The 20,618-nt window shown below is 37.0% G+C and overlaps 1 protein-coding gene across 4 annotated transcripts in view; it reads left to right on the forward strand.

Annotated features, from left to right (window-relative positions):
* Positions 1-20,618, forward strand: part of MTHFD1L (methylenetetrahydrofolate dehydrogenase (NADP+ dependent) 1 like) — a 149,339-nt gene that overhangs the window by 44,361 nt on the left and 84,360 nt on the right. For 3 of the 4 annotated variants that reach the window (XM_068677083.1, XM_068677084.1, XM_068677085.1), the window contains 4 exons: positions 625-701; positions 3,938-4,078; positions 12,863-12,931; positions 18,445-18,556. In XM_068677083.1, the coding sequence (XP_068533184.1) occupies positions 625-701; positions 3,938-4,078; positions 12,863-12,931; positions 18,445-18,556 (399 nt within the window). Of the gene's footprint in view, positions 1-624; positions 702-3,937; positions 4,079-10,857; positions 10,918-12,862; positions 12,932-18,444; positions 18,557-20,618 lie in introns of those variants that run through there. The other variant, XM_068677087.1, reaches the window with a different exon arrangement.

Raw genomic sequence — 20,618 nt, forward strand, 5'->3', positions numbered from 1 at the left:
TTTGGACACGCCCTTGCAATACCTAAAGTGTTTGCAGGTTAGAAAGACAGTTGTCTAAAAGTGAAGTAGTGTTAAATAGCAGATGATTGGTCTTGGCAATTGAAAAAAAACTTTCTTTGAATGCTGTGCAATTCAATGTGGAGTTAGTTACTGTGATGTGTAAGAAAGTGACTTGTCTGGAAGAACCGATCTGACAACATAATCATCCTTTAAAAGAGAAACAGACCAAGTTTAAGCTACATCATGAGTCTTAAAAATCAACTCTTAACAAGTCAGTGAAGAAGCAAATGATTTGAGGTAGGTCTGAGGTGCGTTCTAACTACTAAGACCGATTTCTCAGACGTAGGTAAAACATTAAGTTGTACAAGTGAATGTCTAAAATCTGTTAGCTGAAAATATTGCTCAGAGAAATTATATTCAAGTTATTTCATCCTGTCATCTAGTGGTATCACACAGAAGGCAGAAACCAAATCAGCACCACTGCTGACGTGCAGAAGTGTGGTTGTCTGGCTACATGGTTCTGTTCAAGTAGCTGAATCTTACACACGTAACAGGTATGCTTGGAAAACATGCAGACCCCTGAGTCCTTGCTAATGTTCTGCTTTTGCTATTCCCTTATTTCAGTGGTGGACACCAATGATAGATTCCTACGCAAAATAACGGTTGGCCAGGCGAATACAGAAAAAGGATTTGTCCGTCAGGTATGTGAAGTGATTTAATATATCTCATTCTGGACAGGCTTTGCTGTAGAGGCTGAGATACTTGCTATCCTGTAATTATTTCAGCATGTTTCTTTGAATTGTAATGCTAACATCTGTTGATATTGTATAGCATTCTTGCAGTGAGACTGATTGCGTTAATGAGTAACTGAAGTTTCAGAAACAGAAATCAATGCATGTTGCACAAAGTGCTGGAAAAACTTGAAAAAAAAAATGTATGTTAAGGATCCAACCTTGTCTTCCGATGAATATAAAAAAGGTGAAGAAAAAACTTGCATTTATCTTTGCCCTCATAAGATAAGTTTGTTCAACTTTTATTCCTTTTTCTTAAGTTCCCCAAACTATGTGAAGTATTTATGTAATTTAAATTACATGTAAATTTAATTTTAAATTAAATTTAATTTTAAATTAAATTTAATGTTAAAAAACTGCAGGGGAAGGGTGTATCATGTGTCACTGGTTCCATTGGTGAGGACTGAAAATGACTGTTATTTCTCCAGTCAAGTTTTCTTTTCCTATCGTGCATCTCAGCTTTGGGATCTAAATTGTAAGAAATTGAACATGTGCTTAATGCTTTTAATGTGTTGTCTTGAAGGTGCTGTTCTGAAAACGATCTTGTGTACTTTTCAGCAGTGTAAAAAGCTAGCCTCCATTACTGTGTGAGAGCTTCTGGAAGTTTTTTAAGGAACTTCTGTTGAAAATATGTTGAAAGCCAGATTTTGCTGACGTTATCTGGAAAAGTGTTTGTGGTGTCATGTGGGTAAATCCAGTCCTGAAAAAATGCCGGGTAGAATACAAATGCCAGGTGAAGCAGATTCATTGCAATGATGTAGAGTTCTTCCCAATTTGATGAGGGTTATTGTCATCTAACACTCTGCATCATGAAATTCATGAGGTTCTGACTATTTTGAAGTGAAGTAAATGGTTATTGTGGTTTATATATCAGGTTTTGCTTCTTTTTGGAACTTTTCTTGTCTTCTTTATAATTTCAGATCCTTTAAGGTTGGTGTCTAAATAAAGAGACCAAAAAATAGTGCCAATGTTATTGTACAGTTCAGCATATAAAACAGTCTGATTGGAGAAACATTGGAGAGAATCACTCATTGCTTTTGAACACATAGGTAGAGAGTTTTCTGTCTGTTACTTGAAGAAAACTCAGTGTTAGCTAATACTTATCTCTGATAATGGGTTGGGACTAAATTACAGTGTTTGGTACAAGTTTCTCTAGCACTTGTTAAAGATGTTTTTGTATATTTAGATTTGTTTCCGTGACTCATTGTGATTATTAGCTTTAAGCCAAGTTCTGTCAGCCTTAGTGTGCAACATGTTACCACTATAATTATGCTGCTGAGTTAAATGTGGGTTGTTTTAGTACAGAATACTAGTTGATGACTATGGCTGTCAAATGCTGCCATACCCATTCATATTTTATATGGACTTACCACCTAGAAATAGAGAACAGTTAGGAAAACTCATTTCAGAGCCTAGCCAGAGATCCAGATAAAACAGGACTTCATAACTAACAGATGCATTTTATAAATATTTGGAGTGATGTTCTAGCACTCTTAAAAAATCAATGACACCTGTGTAAAATGGCAGAGCACAGCAGGCACAAAAGTATGCATTTTAATGAATGGGGATGCTGTGGTTTCTAAAGAGTATTACATGACTGATGGCCTTGATCCTGCAATTGAATCCATGTGGGTGGATCCTTTCATCAACAGAGAACTGGCTTCCCAGCTAAGGCTTCTGTCAGCACTTCATAGGTGTATAAAGGTTATTAGAGTTAAAATAGCACCTGCTATCACAACCTTTTGTGCCTGTTTTTTTTCAATTAAATATTGTGTCACTCTTTGAGCATCTACCAGTGATTATTTTTTTCCTGGCCTTTTGGGTTTATCAAGCAGCAATGATAATAAAAACTTAATTTTTGTGTCCTGATAAACATCCTGATGAAGTTAGAGTATGTTCCACTATATGGGTTACACAAATTTCTGAGGCTTTTTTCCTGCTTTACATTTGCTGTGATGACTTGCAGGGGTGTTCTTCTTAACTTGAGAAAAGATAGCAGCATGTCAACTCAACACTAACAATATTAATTGTGTACCCACCTGTTTTGTTGTGTATAGAACTGCTTCTAGAGGGTACAGAAAACTCGCTTTATGACTTCAGCATTTCATTTGAATCCTTGTGCTGAAAATCTCAACTACAATATTAATTCTTGTTTTCTGTGGTATCTCTCTGTTTTTGCCCAATCCAGGAAAGTGCTCAGATGTCCTCAGGAGTTTTGACTAAGCTTGCAGGCTGACATAGAGGTCAGCCTCAATAGGACTGCTTTGGGCTGTAGCCATCAAGACAGAACCTTATAGCAGAAACGCGGGGAAGAAATTCTTCTCATTCACCCCAATTTCATCCTTCTAGCACAAGAGAGTAGTCTTTGTGCCTTTCTTCTCTGTTTATATCTGACAGCATGCGGCCTGGGCTGTACTAAGAGTAGATTAATGCAAATACTGCTAATATGTTCTGCAAGGTCTTAAAGAAAAGTAAAGGCCACAGCTTTCATTCTGCTGAGGCACAGCACAGTATGGATGAACTTCCATAATATTAAGAAGAAATATTAATATTTCCATAATATAAAGAGCAATAGGATTGATATAGCACATATTTCTTGTTTCTTTTTCCTAACAGATATTTGGTCATTTACTAAAGGTGGGGGGGCATATGTTTTACATCGTCATAAATCAAGCATAAAACCTGGCAGCACTGACTCTAAAACTTGAATTTACATTGAAAAGAATGACCAAATGTAACAAAAATGTTTTTGAAACCAGAATTTAAGATAAAAACAAAGCCCCAACAATGTTGTGCTCATGCCAGTAAAGTTGAAATCACATCTGGTGTCTTGTGTGTGTTGTTTTTTTCTGCCACAGGAAAAATTTTTGGTCCTTCAGGGAGCTTCTGCTAAGGATAATGTGAGCCAAGGGGCTACGCACTCTGCAAGAATAGTCCCCAAGTAAATGAAGTGTAACAGAGAACATTAGTGAGGAACTATAAACAAAGTGTTTGAAGTTACTGTAGTCTGAGTAATCTCAAAAGCTGTAGGTTACAATTTAGAACTTGTTTGAATTCCAGCATCTTTCCTGGGTCTGTTCCTGGTAATTCCCTGTGAATATTTGACCTGACTTTGATTTGGCTAATTTCTCATTTTTATTTTACAGGCTCAGTTTGATATTGCTGTTGCGAGTGAAATTATGGCAATCCTGGCACTCACCAACAGCCTGGAAGATATGAAGGAGAGGCTGGGGAAAATGGTGGTGGCCAATGACAAGAAAGGAGAACCAGTAACAGCAGAGGATCTGGTATGTTCAGTGCTGTAGAGTTATGAATAACCTCTGATTCGTTTGTTTTGCTTCTTGAAGCATTGTAAGGGCAGGTGCATGCCAAGCTTTTTGCTTTGAACAATGCAGTCAGATATCGAAGAAAAATCTTCTGGCCAAAACTTGCTTGCAATGAGAACAAGATGTAGAACTTATTCCTCCAAGTCTTCTGGTAACATCTGGGTCAGGATGTCTCTGCTCTCCATAACCTACTTGGATAGATTTCTGCAGTTATTAAGACAAACAAATTTGGTGCTGGAGTGAGTCAAAGAGCGTAGTTTCCTGTTTGAGAGAGCTGGTAATGTTTGCTACTGTATTTGTGAAGTGTGCTCAGATATTACAGTGATAGTTACCACATGAATGCTTATACCACTAGATCAGAATGAAAACAAACTGTTCATGTTTTGTAAGTGCTTGGGGTAGGATTATCTCCTCACATCATTAAAACTTTTTTTCCTCACCTACACCCTCATAGGTTCTGTTAACTCCCTCCTTCAACTTCTGAAAAAGGTTAATATGTTCTTCCTTTATGTCAAATCCTAGTTCTTATAGCTAGAGTGTGAGTCAGTAGGCAGTGGTTGGAAGCTCACACGTGTCTGTGTGTGGCAGGTTCTGGTGCAGTCAAAAGTTGCCCATTAACCCTTGTAATCCAGCTGCATGTCAGGACTAGGCTCACTGCTTGGTACTAATTTACTATAAAATCACATTACTTGTATTCTGAAGCCTAATTGCCAAATTAAGATCATGTACTGCAGATAAACAGCACACCATAAATACAAGAAATGAGATAATGCTTTGCTTTCATTCTTTATCTGTCATCAAAATACGTCCTTGTGGCAATTGTGATATGCCTTAGAGCTGTGCTTTCATGCCACTGTGATGGCAATGACAGCCAGCATCACACAGACTGATTCCCTTTATGCAGTGAAGTGTTTTATCCCGTTTGTCCCTTTTATATGGACAACTGCACAAACTTGCTGCATTTTAAGAATGAGCAAAAGAACCTTGTCAGCAAACATAGCAAATCCGCAAGCAGGGAATGTCTTCACAACTATAACAGATTCCATTTTAACAAATAAATGAAAATATGGTATCTGGCTCTCATGGGCTTATGACTGAAATGAAGAAAAGGGTATAAAAATTTCTAAGTAAAATCATCATTAAAATTCAAAGTAAAAGCTATTCCCAGTTATACAGGAAACTCACACACTCACATTTTAAGGCACCCTTGCATGGGCTATATAAATTCTGGAATATCCTTTACGAAGAACTGCATTTAATATTCCAGTTGCTGAAGGTTTGACTTTGTCTGGCTCAGCTGGCAGAGGGTGAGGATACTTACAGTATCTTATACTGTATATCCAAAAAAATTAAATTTAATTGAATTTAAAAATAATTAAATTAATTATTGATGCTACCCTTGTATGAGGGTACTTTAATGTATTAATATTGCAAAATATTTAACCTGTCTTCAACCACTTAATGCTAATCAGCTTGATGAATGAAAGCAGTATGGTCTGTTTCATCTATAGTTCTGTGAAAATGTTAGAGCTGAAATTCTGAAAAGTGCACAAAAAATTACAAAATTTTTCCATTATGTCCATAAAATGAAATGTATGCTCAGTAAAAAGTCTTTGTAATTTGTTATTCTTTGCCGTTTTCTAAACAAACATGCTGTGCTTAGCATCTGAGTTGTTTGATAGTGTCACTTGTGCTGAGCAGATGTTTCTAGTATTTCTCCAAAGCATTTTTCTATATTATACAAAAGAAGAACTGCCCCAAAAAAAAACAAATATCACAGTGTCAAAGATACGTGTTAGGTTCATCTTGCAGCTATACTATTGCATTCTTTGTCTTCTGCAAGGTTTCTTCATCTCATGTACAGGGACAATTTTGGTGCAGATCCATGACTGAAGTGGGGAAACTCCTACCTCCTTTGCAGGATGTGCTACAAGTGAGAATGAAAACTATACAAAGAATAGGAATATGTTTTCACAGTTAAGGCAAAAAAGTGCCTCTTAGGAGAGTTGAATTCTATTCCGGTGTTTTTTCACAGAGTTTTGTGTATGATGCTGTTTCCTTACAAACTCATTCTCATGGTACACGAGGAGTTGTGTGTTCCTCAGGTCTGGCTTGATTCTCGGGAGCTAAACAAATCAAATCTGTGTAAAGGGTGAAACGCTATCAAAAACTTTGAACGGGGAGAAATGATTTTTATGTTGACTAGGGGTGAGCACCCAAAATTAGTGAATACTTTTGAGTTTAGTGTTTAATCCTTGATTATACTGTTGTTTTTTGTTTGTTTGTTTGTTTTTCTGGAAACAGGAACACTGGTGAATTTCTTCATAGTTATTAATGTTGGTGATGAAGTCAGATGTTACGATGTTGGGATTTAAGAAATGTCCAAAAAGGAAATTAGTAGTGGCTTTTCTGACTTTCTTCTTCAGATTAAATATGTATTACTTTGTACAAGGGAGAGCACTTACGAATAACTGTACTGTACTGCACTTGTGAAGTATCCTGTATGAAGTTGAATCTGCTGGAAACAAGAAGCAAGAGGTGTATGATCAGAGAGTATACCATGTCATAATTCATACATAAAAAGAAGATAAGTTTCAATTAGGTTGGGTGGTGCTTCGTCTTTGTTTCTATTGGTGATCAGTCTGTTTGAACAGCCTGCAACTAAACCTACCGTTTCTAGACTTTAAATGTAGTATCCTTACTGCAGTCTACGGGTACCTGAAAGGAGGCTGTAGCGAGGTGGGGGTTGGTCTATTCTCCCACATGCCTGGTGACAAGGCGAAGGGGAATGGGCTAAAGTTGCGCCAGGGGAGGTTTAGGTTGGATCTTAGGAAGAACTTCTTTACTGAGAGGGTTGTGAGGCATTGGAGGCCCAGGGAAGTGGTGGAGTCACCATCCCTGGAAGTCTTTAAAAGACGTTTAGATGTAGAGCTTAGGGATATGGTTTAGTGGAGGACTGGTTAGTGTTAGGTCAGAGGTTGGACTAGGTGATCTTTGAGGTCTCGTCCAACCTAGATGATTCTGTGATCCACTCTACCCCAGCTGCTTGTGCTGTCTGTGTTGTTACTGTGCTTCTTCAATCCCAGCTTTTGACTCCTCTTCATTTGGACTGCACAGATTCCATCCCCTCCTCCTATGTGTTAGAACAGGATTCCTTTAGGATCAAGGAGAAGAGATCTTCACTTGTGGTGCAGATATCCAGACTAAGTGCTGGTCCAGCCTGATGTGTAGTGTAGATACCCTAGGCTGTAAGCACACTGCACGTTGCAGCTAAAGCTTTATAGGTGGGATGGGGCAGGACTAAGCATTTACAAGTGGACATCTGTGAACTGTAACTTTGGTATTCCAAAGGTTTTTATCTTGAGCAAATTTTCACATGTGATAAAAGGTTTGAACCCTGAATTTTCATCCTCCTTCAGAACTGGGGGCAGAGAGGAGGTGTAAAATCTTTACAGCTCAGAAAGGAAAGACATCAAGACCAGCGAATATAGGAAAAATGCTATACATGCTTTTACAATACTCTTATTCCAAAAACAGTTCAAGCATTTTGGCTTAAATTTTCATAAAACAAAATCAAGATTAAAAGCTTGAATCTATCATAACCACTTGGCATGGAACATTTTAGCCCAAAAAACTGAAATTGCTTATAGCTTTAACAAATGTAAAGGTGGCTTTATCATTTTAAAGGTGTGTTTTCTGCCCAACATGAGTAATGGGTGGTGGTCAGTCCTATCTGCAACTAAAAAAAATAAAATAAAATCTGGGGTTTGTGCTTTTATATATGCAACCAAGGTTGAATTTATTTAAGTTTAAATGTTTGACAGTAGTTCTTAGTTCACTGAAATCTATGTGAAACAAAACCACTAAAACCTTCTCTGTGATTTGTTTCCAGAAGTACACACACTATACTTCACAAAAACACAATTGCTCTTAATTTTGACTTTATATTCAGTATATTTAGAAAAATACAATGATAAAACCTAAAATATACATTGGCAGATATAAACCAGATGCAGCAGCATGCTAGAAGTAATAGAAAAAAGATAAATTGAATATTTCATGAATTGAGAAGACTCCTTCCATAAGAGTAATGGATTAAATATCTAGCCTCTGTAGTGGAATATATAGAAGTCTTTGCCAAAATGTGGTGTTCATTGTACAGTATTTTGAAGACTGAATTGGTTTTTGGCTTTTACAGCCTAGAAAAGTTTTGATGGACACATGCCATATCTTTATGTGAAATTAAATGGGTATGTATGCCCTAGATTAGTATTTCAGCAGCTATGAAAAAATATTAAATAAAAGTCTCTTTTTTTTAATAAGACTTCTCAGTTTGCTATCTCTACCATGCTGTTAGATTTCAAGAATTCCGGGGGGGAAAAAAGCTTCATATTTATTTTTATAAATGATCTGTCAGCTGAATATGTTTTGTTCCCTGGTTCAACAGAAACACTGTGTACATACTTTACTTTAAACGCAAGTAGTTACAGCCCTTCTTGGTTTAAGGTTTAGGTTTTTTACAGAACCGATATTGTAGAAAAATATTATCATTTTGTTAGGGACTATAGTTTCAAACAAAGGGAAGATATAAGTGCTTCATTATTTTTCTTTTAGAGAAATGTGCTGTTTCTCTGCCCATCAGTCTGTATAACCCTTACTCATTTCACAGTAGTTGCTCTCAATCACCTTGCTTGTCATCTAATGCTGGCTTTCATTTCCACTCTCGATAAACTTCAGAGACCATTCCTATGGAAGTGGTTTTGAAAGTGGGGGGTTTTCATCTAGGTTTGCCTTTCCTGTGTCACGTGTGTAATTTACTTTGTGCTCTGTGATCTTTGCAGTCCTGGGGAGCGCACCTGCCCCGCTGGCCGATGGGAAGATGGAAGGAGTATTGCTTCCAGAAGTAGAACTTGGGATCAGTTCCAGAAGGGAACCCAAGAGAGATGCGTGTCTGTATTACATTTGATCCTGAGTTCTACTTCTTTCTGCTGACAGAGAGTTAGTAGAAAGCTAATGATCCTTAGGCTCTTACATGCCTAATTGGTGTGTAAGTGTCTAAGCCTCTAATGCTTCTATAAAAAATTTACCTACCTCTGAATTAGAAATGGGAACCTGATTCCTCACATGGCTTTGCAAATCAGATCCAGGACTTCAAGTGAGCTATGGCAATTTTTTACTAGCTGCTTGGGGGATTGGGGATATGAAGGAACAAAAAATTTGACAGCGATGGTAGATGGATATGAAAACTTCATAGGCTGTTTAGTTTTTAAGGACTGTTGTTGACACAATGCAGATTTAAGAACCATGAAGGCAGACAGATATGTGTGCTAATTGGAGGTTTTTTTTTGTCTCTTCTTCTATGCTTTCTGCTTCAGATACAATGAGATGTGTCCAGATGTACGATTAGTATGAATGAAATTTTCCAAAAAGTAAAAATGTATAGGTATACAGGAAGTATTTGTTTCTTTTTATTCTTTTATTTATTTATTTATTGTTTTACTTCACTGTTTTATCAGGTTAGTGAAGAGTTATCAGAAAGCAAAGGAGAGAAGATATGAGCCATTATTGACTAGGAGGGGTAGGGGAAAATGTCCTTTTTTTCCCCTTTCTTCTTTGTTATTGTCTTCTCCCCAAAAATCTTTCCACTCAATATAGCTTGAGTCAGCAAATAGCAGTTTGCATGCTTGTTTTGAATGAGCTGGTGGTCCAGCATGAAGCAGACAACAGAAACTTTACTTCTAATCGAATGTTACAGCTGGCATGAGTTAACACTTGTCAGTCCTCAAGCACGTTTCAGAAGAAGAGCATTAGGGCTGATCAGCTAGTTAAACTTGCTATTGACCAGCTGAAAGACCTGATATAAAGTTTACCATTTGGCTTTTTTTCTCCAGAAAGTTGAATATTGTTTACAATTACACTTGTCTTTTACCTGGTAAGGTTGGAAAATATCTCAGTGGTAAGGTTGTAAAATATCTCAGTGTTAATGCACTGAAAGCATCAGCAGCTGTTTCTCTTTTAGCACGATAGATGGTAAATGTAGAGCTTATTCTGTATGGTATTGGAAAAACTGAGATGCAGGAAGAAAATGGGTAAAATCGACCAGCTTTTTTCTTCAGATGTCTGTTGCCTGTAACCTCCTGACTAGCATGAGTACATAATACTGCTTTTTGGGGGACAGAATACAAACAACTTAACTAGCAGTTACAGCTAGGAGCTAGTCCTAAACATTGTTTAGGTCAGCTGGTGGTGGGAGGGGAAGAGTTGTGCCTGTAGTGTGAGAAAAGCTGTACCAGCTGGCTGCAGAATTAATCAAGCAGTAGGAAAACAACAGGCTTACAGATACATTAGTTAAGTGTATTGAAAAGTCTGATTTTTCATGAATTCAAATTTTGCACTGTGATAACAGGAGAAATAATATTTTTTTCTGTAAACTAGAAGGATTAAAAAACAGGTTTTATTGAAGAAATAACTAACAATGAAATTTGTTCCCTTTCATGTAACGTTGTTAGGCTTGGGACTTTAAGTGCCTCAAATTTTTAAAATCCATTTAACCTTTTTTATAAAGGAAGTTTATATGGAACAAATTTTAAATTTAATATCCTAAAAAATATGCCCACTTTTTATAAAGATGGATTTTAAACGTGACTAAGGTGACTGAAACACAAAAAATCAAAGGCAACAGCAGTAGCAGTTATTTTTATGTGGTTGTGAAAAGAAGACTTATTGATAAAGTATTGAATTTACATCGTATTCTAACGTTAGAAAATTTTATGGGATACTGGTGAAGCATTGTTTAACTGGTGAGTTTTGTTACGCATTTTTAAGTTCTTTATCTGAAATTAGTTCATAACTTTTACAAATTAAAACAGTGTATCTGTAAAGGAACTTGTGAAAGTGAAAAGTGGCAATAATTTTGTTTTTCTTTTTAAGATATTTTCCTTTTCTTTGTACTCAGACTCAGCTTTGGACTCAAATGAGTAGTTGGGTATATGTACAGAATAGCACCAGGTGTCTTCTGTGGAAGAGGTGGAGCCTCACACGTTGTCACAGAGAGCTGACACTCTGGAGTTTCCTTGGGTTTTGGATCCTAAAGCTAGAAATAAAACTTGTAGAATCTACTCCGCTAAGAAACAAAAAAATATTCTTTGTTCATCTGGAAGAAGGAAAACTGTATTGTTTTGCTACCAGTTTCTCATATTACATCTTTGTATGGGTCTGTTGGGATTTGTAGACGGTGGAAGTTTGTAAAATGAAAGGAGCCTAAAAAGATAAAATCCTTCCCTCCTTTCCTTTCCTTCATTCTCCTCCAAGGAAACACTTGCTAAGCTTTAGCAGAAATCAGTTTTACTCTTTTGCTTTCAGTTCACTTTTATCTGAGGTCAAATACAACGCTTCATTTTCTTCTGAAGTCTGTGTTTGGATGTGATGTTCGGAAAGAGGAAAGTAGTTTGTATAAAACACTGTATTTCTGTAATGACAGTGTACTTTAATCTTTCTCATCTGTCTATCATTAAGATTTTAGCACAGAGTATGATTGTTCAGATTTGGGTTAATGGGCAAGAGCTGTGTGGAGAGTTCTACAGACACTATTTTCATTGCTCTTCTTTATTTGAACATTATTGTTTAATTCCTAATAGGCTACTCAGATAACAGATCCATGGTTTTCAACCTTAAACAGTTTACAGAAGCTGGTATTTTTATTTGGTTTTAATATTTCTTTTCAATTAAATGATGTTTTAAATCAGCTTTTTGTGTTCTCCAGCAATGTTATAAGATATTCCTTGTAGCACTGCTACATTTTTTCTATCTGTGATCTAATTCTTTTAAAACCAAATACATTTTCTTCTCAGAATCAAAATAATTTAGTAATAAATGGGAATATATGCTTATGGTTTCTAGATAGTTTGTAGCTTGATAGTGTTGTGCATACTCTGTAGCCATTTTTTTTCTAAAATGGGCATTGAATTTTAGTGTAAATGCTGTGTAATGATGTCATGGTATTCTCTTAAATTCAATCAGTGCGAATCCTATATTTCTTATCTAGCCTACACTAGATAAGATTTGTGCTTGATATCTCTAGGGAAGAGTAAGATTTATTTTATTTTTTCTTTTAACTAGAGCACATCAATTCCCTCAATTCCCTTTTGTTTTCTTGTCATTACAATAAGGCGCTTTTAATTTTTGATCTCAGTCATTATCTACTCTGAGGCCTGCTTTCACCTTGTGTCTGTTATTTGTACAGGTCTTGCAAAATACCCTTTCTGGTTGTTGCTAGCTATTGATTCATGCTGTTGATTCTGTCATGAAAGAAATACATCTGTCATTTCTTTAGGCACCTTTAACAAGTTATTGTTGTCTTGGTTTCTCAAGTCTTAGTAGCCTTTGCTTTCATTTCATCTTTTGTTTCCATGAATGTCATGCTGATCACTTAATAACTCAGTTTCTGGTTTCTCTATGAAAAGGGAAGAATATTAACCTGCTAGGTTTAGAGGGTACTCATACCCACAGTACAATCGTTACTGTTTCTGGCACACTTTGTGAATGTGTTAGAAATCTTGAGTTAACATTTAGATAGATTTGTAATGTAACACTAACACTACTTATCCATTATGGTTTATGAGCAACCTTTTTTTTTTTTTCCTTTGAACTGTAAAGTGTTTTGTATTTGTTTTAACTTTAATCTCAAGCTCGGTAATGTTGCACCTTAGAATTGAATTCCTTAAAATGTGAACTCTTGTTTTTTAGGGAGTAACAGGTGCTTTGGCAGTTTTGATGAAAGATGCAATTAAGCCAACACTAATGCAAACATTAGAGGTGAGTATAGCTTGTGATGTCTGCCCTTCTTCTCCAGCTTTCAAATTCCATGTTGTGCTTGTCATACTTCTCTCTAGTGACTGCACTTAACTTTCACGGTTCAGGCCAGGGTCGACTCTGTAAAGGCATTTTAGCAAATGTTCATTTGTATATGTTAATTAATCAACCCTAGCTGCATCTGTACCTTTTTGGTCCTTTTTTTTTTTTTTTCCTTTGTTTGAGAGTCTGGCTTTAGTCATAATTTTGCCTGGAGCTAAAAGCAAGCTGCAGTGTACTGCTGATCTGCTTCTGAGCACACTGGAAAGCAGGTTGGGCTTCTGAGTCGCAAAATTCCTTCTGTTCCCCTCCCCTCTGCTAGAGGTGTTTCCTTTAAATCTGTTTGCTGTATACACATACATACGTGTATGTTCCTATGATGGATCATTTTGTGTGGAAGGCAGATACTTTGATGAGGCCATTCTATTAGGCGTTATCTTTTGTGCTGTTCAGAAAGAGGAGAGTCCTTCTGCCCATTTACAGTTTTTGAAAAGCGGGCTACCAGCCACTCTTGTTATAGTGCCTTCAGGGACTACATGAAGCTTTGCTGGTCTGTAAAACAAATATTTTACACTTATCCTTGTAAGCTTTCTTCAACAGCTCGAAGAATGTAGAATTTGGTACAACTGTGAACTTAGTGACTGGGCACTGTAGTATTGTCTTTTCAGTAGTGAGCTGAAAGATGAATGACATTCATGGGGACAGGGGGGACGGGGAGGGGAGAAAAATGGGAAATACTGAAGCAGATTTGAAAACAAATGCATTTGGAAGAAATCTAATCAATTTTATTGGAATTTTGGCCATCAAAATTACATAGTTGGACTATCTCATAACAATTCTTCGCATGGTGAGAAGTTAAAGAGTGTAGAAAGATACCAGAGCAGTCCCCAGATGGTAAAAAGTCTAATTTTCTACAGCATATCAAAGTGATAGCTATGTTTTTGCTTTTGTGTTTGGATGGCAACGACTTGCTATTCTCAAGGAATGTTAGAAAACCAGAATTTGTCATGCTACGTATTGTTTTGCTATAGCCATCCTAATTGATTTCTCCTGCAAAGGACATCTATTCTTTCATGTGGCTGTATGAGACATATGAGTGTGTGTATCAGAACTTAATAAAAAATCTGATAGCAGGAACTGGAGGTCATGCAGAATGAAAAATGTCGTAGCCAGAAATGTGTATTAAATTGTTATTCAGATAGTGCTTATTAAGCTTCATTGACACAGTAATTTTGATTCTGTTTAATGTGTCACTCTATTTGCACTTCACATACTTCTTACAAAATAATGTTTTGTTGTAGTGTTCTAGAAGGCGACTATAATTGTCAGAAGAGTTTATTCTGATTAGCAGGCATTGGGTTCTGGATGTGGCATGCATTTCCTTTGTTTGTTTCACTGCATTTCTTTATATTTGTATTTCAATGCAGTAAAATTTCTGCCTGTTATGTGGTGCTCTTTTCTAGTCAAAGCTATAGTATAGTTGAAACATCTGCAGCAACTATTGCTTTTTAGGAGGGCCCTGACTGCAGTACCCAAGGATATTTTCCCAAAAATTCTTCTTACAAAGTTATTTTTAAAATTACTTCCAGCAAACTAAAACAGCTCAGAAGACTGCTTTGTGTTCTGCTTCTGCCATATGGGTCTGAATGACAAACTTTTGTCACTCTTTGAGTACCTGTTGAATTGCAGGCTAGTATCATTCATATATCCAAGAATGGAAATCTCCAGCTTGTCAAAATCTTGTCCAAGATAATCATAGAATCATTAAGGTTGGAAAAGACTTCCAAGATCATCTGGTCCAGCCATCCCCCTACTACCAAAGTCACCTACTAAACCATGTCCCTAAGCACCAGGTCCAACCTTTCCTTGAACACGGTGACTCCACCACCTCCCTGGGCAACCTGTTCCAATGCCCAACTGCTCTTTCTGAGAAGAAATGTCTCCTAACTTCCACCCTGAACCTCCCCTGGATCTGATGCCCAACTCTCCACACCTTCCTTTCAGGTAGATATAGAGAGCAATAAAGTCTCCCCTGAGCCTCCTCTTCTCCAAACTAAACAACCCCAGCTCCCTCAGCTGCTCCTCACAGGACTTGTGCTCCAGGCCCTATACCAGCTTCGTAGCCTTTCTCTGGACACTTTCCAGGACCTCGATGCCCTTGCAGTAAAGGGCCCAAAACATAATGCTGTGCATAATAATGTTGGTGTGATCCCCTTGGGCTGTGTTGTCACTGTGTATAGAGGTGCAATGGCTTATTTTGTTACTGCCCATGCTGTTGTTACTGTTCTTGAGCTTCAAGCTTGTTTTGTGGCCCATTTTGTGAATAAATAGTTCTCATTATTGTTAATTTTTAAGTTAATGGCTTTAATAGCTGCTACTTGTGATAGCTCCAATTTTTCCTCTAATAAGGGCAATCTTTTGCCTTGTTCATTTGAGTGTAGTGCACTGAGCCACCTGAGAGTGTAGAGTCTTCCAGCATGACAGATTTTAAGCCAAGCTAATTCTACTGTACTCTGAGATGGTGGATGTAATAATGTGCCTTCTGTTATAGGAAACAATATATTTCTGATGTGTGTGTAAATTTCAAATCTTTTTTTTTTTTTCTCACAAGCCAGAAATGAAATTTGAAGCCCAAACTACACTTGAAATAATCGTAGTAAGCAGCATCCAAAAGAAGAGGGACCTTTTAAGTTTCCAAAGAGACTAACAATAGCAAGTAATTGGGCAACATAATCCTATTTCTTCAGAAAGAACAAGTTCTCTATACAAATGTAAAGACCTTTAGCACCAGCACCATGAGTTGACAATAGCAACATGAGAAATGATCCTGTGACAAGCACATCCACTGTCTACAATGCAGTGGTGGTGAAAAACAGAATGATATAATTACACAGACCACAAATGTACCTCAGACTGCAAAAGACCTGTCCTGCAAGTTACAGATGAAACTACTCCACAAGGCAGGTCCACTTTGGTGTTGGGGAATGGCAAAAAGACTGCCCGAGGAGAGGGAGCAGGAGATCTGGGTGATTTCTAGCTGATACTGACAGTTAATTTGGCATAATCTGTAATTAATAGTGACTGTGGCTGCAGCAGCTACAAGCACCCATTGCAGAGATAGCTGTACTTCTATGTGATCTGGCAAAGAGTCTGTACACAGGTATGCTGTTGAGTGTTGGAGTTGTGAGGAGTTGCTTCAAAGAGCTCGTGATAGAGGGAGAAGAACGGCCTACTCAGCAGATGTGCACTAGCTTTGTAAGGACTTCCATACACACTGGAGAAGAGGTCTAGTAGTTCATAAATCAAAAATGGCTGAATGTTAGTCCTGCATGTTATGGAACTTGTGTGAATGTTTTTGTTTTTTTTTTCCCCATGTGAGTTGACGTGTATACATATATATTTTATTTTATTTTTTTAAAGAGATTTCTTAGGGGCACTTTCTATCACAACCCTGCTACTCCGTCACCAGAAGTGCCACCTCAAGGAGTTAGTGTTTTATAAACAGGAGTGACAGGAAAATCTCAAAATGAGAAACATGGCAAAATGCTAGCTTAGTACTGTTGACTCTACCTGCAATAAATGTGGGCTTCAGCAGAACTTGTATCTAATGCTGTAGAATTAAGATTACTTTGTTTGAAATATACATAATGATTTCATAGTGTTTATCCATATTTGTCATGATAGATTTGTTCCCTTGCGAACTGATCCCATAATGTTTAGCATTTATTTATACCATGCGTAACAGAGCAGCTGCTGCTGTATGGGACAACTCTTTGTAGTTGCAGTCTGGCTGCTCCGTGCTCATCTGCTCATGTTACATTTCAAGTGCCACGCACAGTAAAGATGGTAATAAGTATTATAAACATCCTTCTAGATGCCAGATAACTTCAGATATTTATTGACATTCAGGGTTTATTTTCTTTTACTAATGCTTGGATAATAAAGTTTCCTGTACCGAAAACAGTCAGCAGAATGCATCCCTGTGCCACTATTTGTTTCCTCATATAGCTTATTAAGAGTGTAACGAAAATAAGGGGCACTCTGTGAGATAGCTGGACTGACACAGAGAGCCTGAAGTTGGCCAGGGAAGACGTTATTGTCTCTCTTCCAGGCTGTGCTGGAGGCTCCTGAGGTTCTGCTGGAGTTTGCTCCCATAAGGACCTAAACTGTATCTTTGTTCCAGGGTTGCCATTGTCAAAAGACCCTGCAAATAACTCCCCCTTGTCTTCTGGTGGATTTCAGTTCTCCAGGGGAGTATCTTGCAATGGCAGTGGTTTAGTGGTGTGTTTTCATTTCAAGTTAGTGTCAGAGGGCCTCTTCGGTACTGATATTCTGGAGTTTCCGTGTGTCACATCTGCCATTGTGTGCTCTGGGCTGTAGTAAGCTGTGGACTTGTAATTGCTTGCCACAAGAAATTAAGGACTCATAAAATGTAATTTTACTTTTTTAGTGATAAAACACAAATGAGAATAAATCCTGTGGATTTCAATCTAGTAGCTGAAAACAGCGGTCTTATTTATTTGAATACTATGAGGGAAAATACTGGATTAAGGTAGAAATAAAACTTGAGGAAAGATAGACTTAGGTTGGTAGAAGTGGTCTGCATTTTATTTGTAAGTTCCAAGCCCTTTGGAATAAGAATAATCTTTTATTTTGCACAGTACTTCTTATTAGATTGATACCTTGTGTTTGATGGTGTACCTAGTTCAAGTTTAATTTTTGCGTAAATGCCTAAAGCCCTATTCATGTTGTAGTATGCTATTGGTAACAGATAGGATCCAAGAAAAAAGATAAACCCTAAGTAAACACTATGATATCAGTGTTTTGTGATGGTAATAATCTACATCAGTCTTGTTACAGGGCTTGATTTCTGGTTTATTTACTTTTTCTGTTCCTGTTCTACTGTTTCTTCTCTGATGTGTATAGGGCAGAATTGTCTTTAGGATCTAACTTAGTTGTTTGGTCTCTGGAGAATATCCTCTGCCAATGTGCATGCATATTCTCCTTTTCTTACTTCAATTTAAATAAATAAATAAAAGTTTTCTTAGAATAAACCTGAAATTTAATGTACCAGTGGCAAAAATGTATTTGTCTTTACTCTGAACAAAACAGTTATTTATGTATGATCACTTCTAGAGGAAGCAGTAAGAACAGGTGTTTGTTTATATTTTGTGTGAGATTTGTTCAGTGTTAGTAAAACAGGAAGATGTAACATGAGTATTTCACTTCTGTTATACAGTTCTCATCTTACATGGAAAAAAATGACTTTTTTGTCTAAAGCTTTTTATCTTAACACTGGTGTGTTTGAGGGATAGAGGGAAACAACCAGCTTTTATTCGCTTAATCGTTCCCAAGTTCCTCCTTTTTTATTCTATGAGCTTTTGATTTGTGTATCATCTTGATTAGCTTGCAAGTCAATTGAGTTTGTGTTCTTACCTATCCATGATATTAACGAAATATATATATTTTTTACTCAGGGAACACCAGTATTTGTTCACGCTGGACCTTTTGCTAACATTGCACACGGAAATTCTTCTGTTTTGGCAGATAAAATTGCCCTTAAACTAGTTGGGGAAAAAGGATTTGTTGGTGAGTAGTTATTTTATTATATTATGATTTGTTGGTAAGTTGGCAAACAGTGGTGCAAAAGAAAAGATAAAATTGCAATGAAAAGTAAAGAATGCTACTTAATTAACTGCCAGAATGAATAATAATCTTAAAATGTAGTAATCTTAAATAATCTTAAAGTGAATGCATAAAAACCACAAAACACTACTTCTCTCACCCTGCTCTTTGCCTCAAGTGTTCCCATCACCATGCTTCTAGTTCTACAAGGATGCCAAAGCCATTAAATAACTTCATGTTTCCTTGTATTAGTATTCACCTGACCCCTCTTGATAACTGATGAAAACCATTCAATTTTCCTGTTTCATCATTTTTTCTGCCAGTACGGGAAGCTCAGACAAATCAGGGATCATATGTCCCTGAGCCCGTGCAAAGGCAACAGCAGACAGATGGTGGTGAAAGGAGGAGTAAGACTACCTTATTTTGGTGACAATGAGCCATTAGGTTGGCTCAGCTGTATTGTAAAACTTCAACGTGAGGCCCTCATGTTCCCATGAAAGCATGTGGGTGGATGGGCTCTATTGATATTAAGAATTCAGCACAAGCAAGTCTTACAGAAGGAGCAACAGTAGACATGTAGAAACAGCTATTATGGTAGTAGGCAAAATAAACTTGTGGCTCAAGTGCTTTACAGCAAACTAGATTTTATTTAAAAAAAAAAAAAAAAAGGTGTTTTTTAAACTTGAGGATTGATAAAATGAAAGGGGTGTTGCTACCTCACAGTCGTAATGCCTTTCCACTGCTGCAGCCATTCTCTTGCCTGTGTCCTGAACAGCCTCACTAACTATCAAAGAAATGCACATATGAAAGAGACTGGAGAGAGAGGCAAGGGGGACTAAGCAGCCCCAATTTAAATTAATTGTCTTGGAGCGATATCATAATCAAATGAGAATGAATGATCAGCTTTCAGCTGGATGAGCTTTCTTGAACCTGCTTACTATAACTGTACTAGTGCTAGAGCAAAGAACGTGCTAAGAATATCCAGCTAGGAACAGTGGGAGAGCAGGCAGAGGCCAGGTTGGCTTAAGTAAATCCATAAAATTGCACTTTGAATACCTATGGAACAATGCTTTTGAAGAGATGCAGTAACCTGAAACATAAATGTGCTTGTGCCCTGAAACTACCAGAGAAATGCACATGGATATGCTTATATCTTACTTACGTGTTACTATAAATTACATAAAGAGAACCAAATTACTTGGAAATATTGTTTGATAGGAGACATTTGCATTATTATAGAACCTGTTGTTATAATATAAATCAGCCTAGCCTATATAGTAATAGATAAGGACTAGAAAGGTTTCTTACGCAAACTTGTTCACTAGTGAACAAGAAGACAGATCTCTTACAGGAATCTTAAAAAGGAGCAAAAACTATACCAGGAAAAAATAAAGGGTTGAAACCTGTTGATCATAATGACTTTAAGGGGGGGTGAGGTTGGGAAATAAAGCTTTTTTTTTTTTTTTTAATGAGAAATATATCACTTTGTTGTTACCTAAGTGAAAACAAAAAGGTTGAACGGGTAGAAATTTCATTTATCTGTGTTCCATTGTCTTGTGGGCTTTCTTCTTTCTAAAGAATATTTGTTGTTCTATTTTCTCATTTCTGCTTTTTCATCTTTATAGAAGTAAGTTTCTAATCTCCTTAAGCCTTATGTGAGTAAAAGAAATACTCTTCAACTTTTTTAATGGAAGAGCAAAGTACATGCAATTACTTTTAGATTTCCATTAAAATATTATCAACAAAATCAGTTCCTAGAGTCAATTTTGCTAACCTCTGCACTTCTGATTCAATATAATTTGATAAGATTGTTGGACATTTGCACATGATACTTTGTTAGCAATAGCATTCTTGGGAAAAGTTTGGTTCAGCATTCTGCTCTCACTTCTGGTTAGATAGGAGAGGGAAAATGCTGGCCTTTGTAAGAAAATGAAATATTGCACGTAAGGTGGTGAAACATGATGTTTCCAAGGTAGTCTGGGCATTTCATGTTCTTGTGTATTCTTTTCAAAATGCATGGCCATTT

The sequence above is a fragment of the Anas acuta genome, chromosome 3 (genome assembly GCF_963932015.1).
Source record: "Anas acuta chromosome 3, bAnaAcu1.1, whole genome shotgun sequence".
Taxonomy (NCBI): Eukaryota; Metazoa; Chordata; class Aves; order Anseriformes; family Anatidae; genus Anas; species Anas acuta.